Source organism: Phalangium opilio, unplaced genomic scaffold, assembly GCF_054372755.1.
Source record: "Phalangium opilio isolate 3A_F unplaced genomic scaffold, DU_Popi_V2 ptg000017l_1, whole genome shotgun sequence".
NCBI classification, from domain to species: domain Eukaryota; kingdom Metazoa; phylum Arthropoda; class Arachnida; order Opiliones; family Phalangiidae; genus Phalangium; species Phalangium opilio.
In genome coordinates, this window is record NW_028324151.1 from 11,215,039 (window position 1) to 11,225,401 (window position 10,363).

At 39.6% G+C, this 10,363-nt stretch overlaps 1 protein-coding gene across 7 annotated transcripts; it reads right to left on the minus strand.

Annotated features, from left to right (window-relative positions):
• Positions 1 to 279: 279 nt before the first annotated feature.
• LOC149703746 (uncharacterized) lies at positions 280 to 8,142 on the minus strand. Of its 7 annotated transcripts, none has more exons than XM_089866993.1 (4): positions 7,932 to 8,142; positions 1,288 to 7,858; positions 1,119 to 1,215; positions 280 to 852 (listed from the first exon to the last, which is right to left on the minus strand). In XM_089866993.1, exon 2 carries the CDS (start codon positions 5,370 to 5,372, stop codon positions 2,133 to 2,135), a length of 3,240 nt encoding a protein of 1,079 aa, XP_089723119.1. In that variant the 5' UTR covers positions 5,373 to 7,858; positions 7,932 to 8,142; the 3' UTR covers positions 280 to 852; positions 1,119 to 1,215; positions 1,288 to 2,132. The 7 variants fall into 7 exon arrangements, with proteins under 7 accessions (XP_089723119.1, XP_089723121.1, XP_089723124.1 ...); XM_089866995.1 differs by having other exon boundaries at positions 1,288 to 7,639; positions 7,705 to 8,142; XM_089866998.1 differs by having other exon boundaries at positions 1,288 to 5,189; positions 5,777 to 8,142.
• Positions 8,143 to 10,363: the final 2,221 nt, after the last annotated feature.

Genomic DNA, 10,363 nt, shown 5'->3' on the forward strand with positions numbered 1-10,363 from the left:
CCATTAACATTTCAAACCAGCACTCCATATGCTCTTAACTACCGCTCCAGTTGTCCATCAACATTTCAAACCAGCACTCCACAAAATCCACATTTGAATTCCGAAACAGGCCTGCCCTTGGGAGTCAAGTTAATTTGGCAATTTTTAACACAAATCCAAACACGTTGACACCGCAAAACCGATATCTTTACCCCCAATAAAGGCCAGAAATACCTAAAAGTCCATTTAATTTAAACAATTTATAAAATGTAAGTCCTTTTGTGATTCAAAGAAAAGATAATGTTTAAAGAATGGATTTAATCTTTATTTTGATGTAGTAATTTAGAAAGAGATGAAAAATTAAAAAAAAAATTCATCATGAATAGTTCAGAATCAATTTAGCATGCAAATTGTGAACTTTCTCTTAAGGGAAAATTATCTGCCAAATAATCCTTCAAAGCTAAACGAGCGGCAATTGCATCAGCGTTTTCTGCAGTGACATCTCTAGATTTGGGCTGAGGGTAAACCTTTTTTTTCAATTTCTGCAATTTCATCAAGCCATCTTGGTTGAAAGTTATCCTTTTTCAATCCTTCCACAAAATTGTGAAGGGCACAACACGTGGCGGTTACGTCAGGAGCCAGAGAATAATGCACATCCATTCTTTTCATCACCATCCTCCATCTTCCTTTTAGTCTGCCGAATGTAGTTTCCACTGTCATGCGAGCAGAACTCATAAACACATTGAACGACTCATGCTCTTTTGTTAAAGAAGCATCGTTTTTAAACGCTTTCATTAACCAGGGTAGCAACGGGTATGCTGGATCCCCCAAAATCATTAATGGAACGTTTACTCCCTTAATTAATCGGGTAGTCTAGAAATATGGCAAAAATAGCCAGTTTTTATAACTGATTCAATGAATATTAAAATATTAATGAACTAAAGCTAGTTATATCAGAATTAACCAACATATATGTTGGTCTATCTAAAGTTTTCGCTATTCGAACACCTGATTTTTTAAGAGGCTACCCCCTCGTATCTCCCTTTCGGTCTACTGTGGCAACCTTTCGACCCATCTTTTAATATTCGTTTATTTATCAAATACTCTAATATATTTATAAGATATTTAAAACTACAAACCTTTGGTAAGAGATGAGATTGTTTGAAAAGTTCAGATTCTTTCAAAACTTGGGCATCATGGGCACTACCTGGCACTTTACAGCTAATATTTCGAATTCTTAATTCGTAAAATCACATTTTCTTCTTAAGAAAACAATTATTGGGGGATGGAAATCAGAAATAAATTTACCGTAATCTATTTTCCACGACTGCTTGCAAAACATACGATGCATTGTGACGGGAAGTTTGGTGTCGAGGGTGCTCAAATGGGAGAACTAGGGTGAATCGCCTTTAAATCCCGACTGAAAAAGATCTAAAGGTTTGGGTCTAATTTCGCGAGAAATTAAACCTACTTCGATGGTTCGATTGGGCGTATAATTTACTGTGAAATGTTCATGGACTCGAGTTTAAATAAAAACAAAAATATTAAGTTTATTAAGATAATTAAAGTTCAACCGAGTTACAGAAAAAGGTTCTATAAATTCGCCCATCCCGTGATGGGTCCCTTAGGCGGGAGGAGAGAGAGGTTTCCCGAAGTTTACAGGGCTAGCGAAAGTTTGCAACTACTCGACTTTTAAGCGAGAATTTCTCTCCTAGAGTTTCAAGATATTTTCAAAAAAGGGAGGCCCATTTCTCATTGGTCAGTAGCTTCTTGTGCCTCCAAAATTTTACCTTATATGGTCATGAAAAGGACTGAAGAGAGGCTTCACGAAGTGTTTTTAGCAACTTTCCACTACTAACCGATGAGCCAAGAAGATGGGAAAGTACCGAGGGGCGTTTTGCTTGGTATTGAAAGAGGTAAAAAAAAGATCTTTATAGATAAGGGAATATAAAATTGTAATGCAGTAACACTTTAAAGTAAAGTTTCAATAGAAATACATTTAAATTAATTTAGTTTAGAGGTTGCATTGATTTCTTATTTAGATACATACATTTGAGGTCTTAATCAACATTGTTTTTCAAAAAATCATACGAACACAAAAATCATTTAACACAAAGCTCCCCCCTTGAACCATAATGGTTCAAGAGTTTTAGTTAAGTTCTATATTGAATAGAAGAGGGACTGGTCGTACCATCCGATAATCTAAGAAGACAAGACCTACCTATGCCGACGCGACCACGATAGGCTTCCTCTACCACTGCCATTTTCCAACACAGACGAGGCTGTTTTGGCTCTTCGGTGAGTACCACGTCACCTGCTTTCAATTCTTTGGTTGGGTCGTTGGCTACCCTGTGGTGGGCTGAGCGGAGTTCAAGAAGGTAGTCCTTCTTCCAGCGAGACCAAAAATTATCCATTAGTCTTTGTCGCAGCTTGAAGCGTTTGGTCAATTGTTTACGAGTGGTGGGTATGGAGGGATCATTCTCTGGGAATGTCCTCGATGGTAGAGCTGTGAGGCGACCACCTACCAAGAAGTGAGAGGGCGTCAAGGGTGCTGGTTCTCCAGCGTCTTGGTAAATGTAGGTTACTGGCCTCGAGTTGATCACGGCTTCGGATTCAGCGAGAATAGTGTTTATCTCGTCTGTGGACAGACGGGCTTGTCCCATGACGCTTCGTAGACAAGTCTTAACGGAACGGACCAGCCGCTCCCAAAAGCCTCCCCACCAGGCCGCTCTTTCGACTATATAATGCCATGAAATTTTGAGTTCGCCGAAGTGCTTGCGAACTACAGGGCTTCTGACGTTTTCAAATAAGGCTTTGAGGTCGGCGTCGGCTCGTTTGAATGACTTGGCATTATCCGAGTATATGGCTTTTACTATTCCACGTCTAGCAATAAAGCGGCGAAAAGCGAGCAGAAAGGCGTCGGTTGACATGTCTGGTACAAGTTCCAAGTGAATGGCCCTAGTAACGGCGCAGGTGAACAAGGCTATATAGCACTTTTGTCCGTTTTGATCGTATAGAGGACCAGCGAAGTCCAGTCCACAACTTTCAAAGGGAGGTGTTGGAGTGGTTCGAAATGGAGGTAAGGGTGCCATTTCAGCGGTAGTTCTACGGGCACGTGCCCATTTGCAGTGGTAACAGTGGTCAATGACGCGTTTTGTTAGTTGGCGTCCGCTAGGGATCCAGATTTGTTCCCTTACTTCGACAAGTGTGTCATTGACTCCTGAATGCATCAACCGTTCATGTTGATTGTACGCGATTAGTTCTGAGAGCGGATGTTGTGGCGCTAAGATCCAAGGGTGGCGTTCTCTGTACGAGAAATAAATTGACGTGATGCGTCCGCCTACACATAGTAAGCCATCCTTCAGAAAAGGCTGAAGCGAGAGAAGTTTCGACTTCTTGGAAACTTCTTGACCATTTTCCAGGCTAGCTACTTCTTCAGGGTAGCTATCAGATTGAGCTCTTTTGATCCAGAATTTCTCGGCGCGAAAAATTTCTTCTGCTGAAATCTCTTCAGTTTCTATTTCTAATTTAGGCTTTCGGAAATTGTCTATAAACCGAAATAGATAAGCGGTTATTCTGTAGACAGATACTAGATATTGGTTTCTGAATCTCTTTAAGTCCAGTGGAGGTTCACTCGTTGGCTCTATAACGCAAACAGCTTGCGAAACGGCTTTGAAAGAGTTTCTAAGTTCTTCTTGAGCTTGGTTATCCAATACTTTTCTAGTCGTAATATTCATGGGGTGAAATTCTTCGTTTAAGCTGAGCCATTCTGGCCCTTTCCACCATAGCTCGTTGCTAGCCAGATCGGAAACGGTTCGACCTCTGGTTGGCAAGTCGGCTGGATTATCCTTACTCTTACAATGATTCCAGGACTCAGGATTTGTCAGGGTTTGTATGTCCCTGACACGGTTGGACACAAACGGTTTCCACTGGGTTACCGAGCTCTTAATCCAGTGGAGTGCAATGGTTGAGTCTGTCCACATACGGACAGCAGAAGGTTTGACAGAAAGCGTTTCAAGTAGATGCTTTGCGAGTCTGGCCCCAATTACGGCTCCCATTAGCTCCAGTCTGGGAAGAGAGAGTTTTTTCAATGGAGCGACCCTAGTTTTCGAGGATACAAGAGAGGTTCTTATAGCTCCATCTTCAGTTTCGAAACGTAAGTACGCAGCCGTGGCGTAAACTTTCTCGCTTGCGTCAACAAATATGTGTAACTGGATGCATACTATCTTGCTATCTAGAGCTTCAGCGTAGTAGGAACGTTGAATACTAATTTTACGGAGATCCGTGAGTTCAGCGCACCAGTTATTGAAAGTAATTGCGAGATCGTTGGGAAGTTTCTCATTCCAGTCTAATCCTCTTTGCCATAGTACTTGAAAAAGCATCTTAGCTCGTACTGTGAATGGAGCTAACATTCCAAGTGGATCGTAGATTCTTGCGACTGCGCTCAGAACGCATTTCTTTGTGTCGTCCTTAGAAATCAGAAATTCTAATAAGGCATCCATGACGAAGATTAGTGCGTCTTTTTGGGTATCCCATGACAGACCTAGCACCATTTGAGTTATCGCGCTTGACGTTAAGCTTTGAGACTGCTGGATTCCTAGTTCTGGAAAGTCACTTCCCCACATGTCTCTCAGTTCAGAAGAATTTGTCTTGAATTTTCGAAGATCCATTGAGGCATTTTTCAAGATTTCCGTTGCCTTCTTAGAGTTTTCATAGGCGGTTTCTACGCTGTTATCGCTGTGGACTAAGTCGTCGACAAATAAGCTTTTGTCTAAAATCTTGCAGACTTCGGGTTCCTTTTCCTTGTATTGAGCAACATGGTGTCGGACAGTACCGGCCAATAAGAAAGGGCTACTTGTAATTCCAAATGGAACGCGTGCAATGCGGTAAGTTTCTAAGGGTGAGTTTAGCTCATTTACGTCTATCCAGAGGAACCGGACAGCATCTCTATCTTCTTCGGAGATAGCGATTTGTAGAAAGGCTTTAGCAATGTCAGCGGTGTACGCAATTCTTCCTTCTCTAAATCGGATAAGAACGTCATAGATCTCAGGGTTGAGATTCGGTCCAGACTCCAGGCAGTCATTTAAGGACGGAGAGTTCGACGCGTGGGCTGATCCGTCATGGACTATACGACGTTTAGAAGTTTCGCTAGAAGCACGAAATACGTCTCTGTGTGGAAGATAGTAGATGGTTCTTCCCAAGTCCATACACTGTAAAAAATAATGGTTCATTCTTACACCATATATGCTGTTTTTTGCGGTGCCAAAAATGACACCATTTATGGTGTACTTCAATACCATTTTTATGATAAATTCACGCCATTTACAAATATTATTTGAAAGTTTTAAGGAAATATTAGGCACATATGCACCATTTATAATGCTTTTTAACATCTTTCTCGGGAAATCTGTTGGACTCTAATATTACTACTTAGATTAATGGTCTTAAACGTAGCCAAAATTACGCCACGTGTGTCACATAACTATACCAAATGAAAAGAAAAAGGTGTTAAATATTTTTTATATTTAGCACCACGTTTAAGGTGTAAAACAAACCCATTAATACACCATTTTAAGTCCCTTTTCACTCCATTTCAAAACCCTATTTACCCTATTTCAAAACCCTATTTACCCTATTTCAAAACCCTATTTACACTATTTCAAAGCCCTATTTACTCCATTTCAAAGCCCTATTTACTCCATTTCAAAGCTGGGATACTTCCGCTAAGTTTTGGTGATACTATGGCTTCTACGGTTATGCTTCGAGTGTCAAACAGGCTTCTTAGAGACAATTGTACCTTTGGACGCTCAATCCTTTTATTCCTTCCTTCAAACACTGTCAAGTTCAACGACTCCCTTCCAATGATGGGCAGCTTTAACTTTTATCATATATCAGATGATACATATGTACGGTGGCTTCCGTCATCCAACAGACATCGTACGATTTCTTCTTTTCCATCATGATATACACTGTAAAAAATAATGGTGCATTCCTACACCATATATGCTGTTTTTTTCGGTGCCAAAAATGACACCATTTATGGTGTACTTCAATACCATTTTTATGATAAATTCACGCCATTTACAAAAATTATTTGCAAGTATTAAGGAAATATTAGGCATTTATGCACCATTTATAGTGCTTTTTAACATCTTTTTCAGGAAATCTGTTGGTCTCTAATATTACTACTTAGTTTAATGGTGTTAAAAGTAGGCAAGGTTACGCCACGTATATCACATTACTATACCAAATGAAGTGAAAAAGGTGTTAAATATTTTTTATATTTAGCACCACGTTTAAGGTGTAAAACAAACCCATTAATACACCATTTTAAGTCCCTTTTCACTCCATTTCAAAACCCTATTTACCCTATTTCAAAACCCTATTTACCCTATTTCAAAACCCTATTTACTCTATTTCAAAGCCCTATTTACTCCATTTCAAAGCCCTATTTAATCCATTTCAAAGCCCTACTTACTCCATTTCAAAGCCCTATTTGCTCCATTTCAAAGCCCTATTTGATCCATTTTAAAGCCCTATTTACTCCATTTCAAAGCCCTTTTTACTCCATTTCAAGGCCCTATTTGCTCCATTTCAAAGCCCTTTTACTCCGTTTCAAACCCCTATTTACTCCGTTTCAAACCCCTATTTACTCCGTTTCAAACCCCTATTTACTCCGTTACAAACCCCTATTTACTCCGTTACAAACCCCTATTTACTCCGTTACAAACCCCTATTTACTCCGTTTCAAACCTCTATTTACTCCGTTTCAAACCCCTATTTACTCTGTTTCAGACCCCTACTTACACCATTTCAAGCCAATATTTAGTCTAATTCAAGGCCCAGTTTAAGCCATTTCATGCCCCTGTTCACCCCATTTCAAGTTGATTTTACTACGGCCAATAACCATTCGGGTAAAACCCCCCCGCAATTTGGCGGATTTTGGATTGATGATTGAAAGTTACCGATAGAAATACAGTAATTCTCGGGAACAAGAAAATTCTATACCCTCGACAATCTGATTATCTAATGAAGATTGAGTGGTTTGGTAAAATGAGCAATAATTCCATGTATTTTTTAAAATATTAAGCAAAATTTAGAGTTTAGATTAACGAAATATTTTCAAATCGAAGAAATTTTCCTTGATATAGCGATTAGCAAATTGTAATATTTAAGTCTTATGAATTATGTCATACTGTAATGAAGTTTGAACATAGAATGAGTACCCAACAAGTTGGGAAAACCAAAATATTACCTCTCCGAGTCAAGACGACTACTTACAAACTTATTTGCCCAGATATGGAAATGTTTCTTAAGTTAAAATTTATGAAATATTAAAGCAGTATACAAAGCATAGCAAATATACTGTAAATCAGACGACATTTTACATCCAATAATGATATACTTGTACACATTAAAATCATCCGATGGGGTTAAAACGTGAAATGAAGAGATAAAACTTTGGAGGGATATCACCTTTACGTGTTTGTAAAGGCCTGATTTTCTACTCCTCAACTGTATGCCCTCTATGTTCAAAGCCATATTCACAACAGGGTTGCCATGTAAACACTATCCTCTCGTTTCACCTCAACAATTTTCTTAGTTTGTCAACATGACTGTTAACGTTACAAACACCAAAGCTTATTTGTGGCTACACACACTGAAAGTAAATGCGTACCATAAAAAGCATGAAAACACGAAGCTATTATCCGATTACGATCAGACCTTTCACTGGTCTGGGCTGCGTTCAGCAGAGCTCACCAAAAAAGACAGCGGATTTTGGAAATGTTTACCGGTGAGCTCTGTCGTCATAGCTTTTCTCCGGTCATCGGCGTTTTATAAATGACGCTAGCGCAATAAAGCGTGCAAGGTACCAAGGCTTAACAAAAATTGTATGATAACATATTTATAGAGATAGATAACAACTTTTATAATTAAAATTAGAAACTAACATATCTCTTAAAATTCTCGCGTGATCAACTGGTTTCACGCCAATTAAATAGCTATAGTCCCATAGAGCTATTTGTATTAATTCCTCCATGGTTTTTTCGCCAAGCTGAGAACTACGCGTTTTACGTCACGTTATCCAAAAAGCCGACTATTTTCTTTGAAGACCGCGCTAGCTCAGCGCTAAACACCGTGACGTCACAATTCAAAAACAAAATCCCGTTATGCAGGAAATTGCTAACAGCGCTGGGCTCTGCTGAACGCGGCCCAGACTTCCACCATGATTATAAAGGGTGCGTTCAGTAACGCTCAACGGATACCAAACGCGTTGAGCTCCGTTGATCAACGTGATGTCATGTGACGTATTAGGCTACTGAACGGTTTTTGCAAACTTTGCGTTGCATCATCTGCTTACAGTTCATGGAAATGCAAACGCAAGGACCTGCTAGCCGAAATAAGAGCAAACTCTGACCCGTAACTTAGCCAAGGCTTAAACTTTCAAACCCAATAACTTTCAAAGCTTCATAGATATAATAGAAAAAATTTCATAAAATAACTAACAGACACTATTCATTCGCATTCAGTCGATGTTACACCGATTTTATAAATAATTCCGAAATTATCCATCAAATTAACTTCTCGAAATCGTTCAGGGAGATAAGTTTCCTCCATTGCTGCTACGTCACAAATGCGTTGCTCAACGAAGTAATCGGCTCTTACAGCCGATGACTTCGATGCCTCTTCGCTTACAATCGTGACGTCAAACCGGAAGTTCCGAAAATCGTTCAGTGGCGAATGCGCATTCAACGGAGCCTCCGTTGAGCGTTACTGAACGCGACCAAAATCTAAGCCTAATAATTTAAAAGTGTATTTAACTTTCGGCTCACTCTGAACCGTTAATGTCTCTGCATTACAGAAACGAAAACCAAACCCAAGCGTTTACTTTTTGGTTCACTAGGCCTATTGACAAATAAAAGTTCATTTGACCAACATAGTAGCGTTGTGCTTGTATTCACTTTAGAAAGGATTATGCTATAAACAGATGTAGTATAGCTTAAGTAATATATAAACATCCATTTTAAATAATAATATTAAAAAAAATCTTTGGAATATCAAAATGAAATAGAGCTTTAAAGCTACAAAAGTACTAAATGCATCAAAATTACGAAAAATATTTCCACATATTCACTTTATATATATTAAGGATAAAGGGAATATTATGGTTCTGTAGGATTTCTTTACACATCAAAACAAAACGAACTTTTAATGCAGCGCACTACTGTAACAACGGACGGACACACACAGACAAAAACATAGACTGCTTTTTAACTCTTTCCGTATTAATTTTGAATTGAGAAACAAGATTATCTTAAATATTAAAATAAATATAATTAATATTTAATAATTTCTTCGTTAGTTATTCGCCTTATTGAACGTTACATCGTTTTAAAAAAGAACAATTAAACAATCTTGAGAGACTTGACTAATATTGGCGTTTGAAATGAAGCATACGCCGGTTGCTTGGCCTTACTCAAATAGGTAGTATATAAGGGTGTTGAACTACAGCTAAAAGCAAGAACAACCGCAATTGCGAAAACCTTTGGTGGCGATCCCACCTTAGGGAGGCTAGACGTTTCTCGTAACCCTAGCTGATCGCCGCGAATGTCTTAAACCCAACAATAACGATGGAGTAGAAGCCAGGTGTACAGACTGGTGTCCAAGTGGAATGGACGAAGACCAGAAGATGGTGGTGATTAGAAGCCAGTATGTACAGACTGGTGTCCATGTGGGATGGACGAAGACCAAAAGATGGTGGTGATTAGAAGCCAGTATGTACAGACTGGTGTCCATGTGTGATGGACGAAGACCAAAAGTTGGTGGTGAATAGAAGCCAGTATGTACAGACTGGTGTCCAAGTGGAATGGACGAAGACCAGAAGATGGTGGTGATTAGAAGCCAGTATGTACAGACTGGTGTCCATGTGGGATGGACGAAGACCAAAAGATGGTGGTGATTAGAAGCCAGTAAGTACAGACTGGTGTCCGTGTGGGGTGGACAAAAACCAGAAGATGGTGGTGTGAGAACTCAAGTAGAGGAGCCATTTCCGTTACTGTGAAAGCAGTTCGGAAATGGCGAACACGTTTGCTCCGATTTGGAAACTGCGAACGCGGTCACGTGGGTGTAACAACAGACACACACACACAGACACACACACAGACAGACACACACACACACACAGACACACACGATCGTTACAGAACCTCTCCGTGACATACGTCACTCGGAGAGGTAAAAACAATTTTCTAACGTAATATAGTGCCTCTAAAAAACGACATAAGCATATATCTCATTTTTACCCCTCCGAGTGACGATGATGTCACGGAGAGGTTTTACACTGGTCGTGTCTGTCTGTCTGTCAACGCGTTCGCAAATCAGA

Coding starts and splice junctions, on each gene's coding strand:
- LOC149703746 (XM_089866993.1), bottom strand. CDS start 5,372: ATGTTAAAAAGCATTATAAATGGTGCATATGTGCCTAATATTTCCTTA.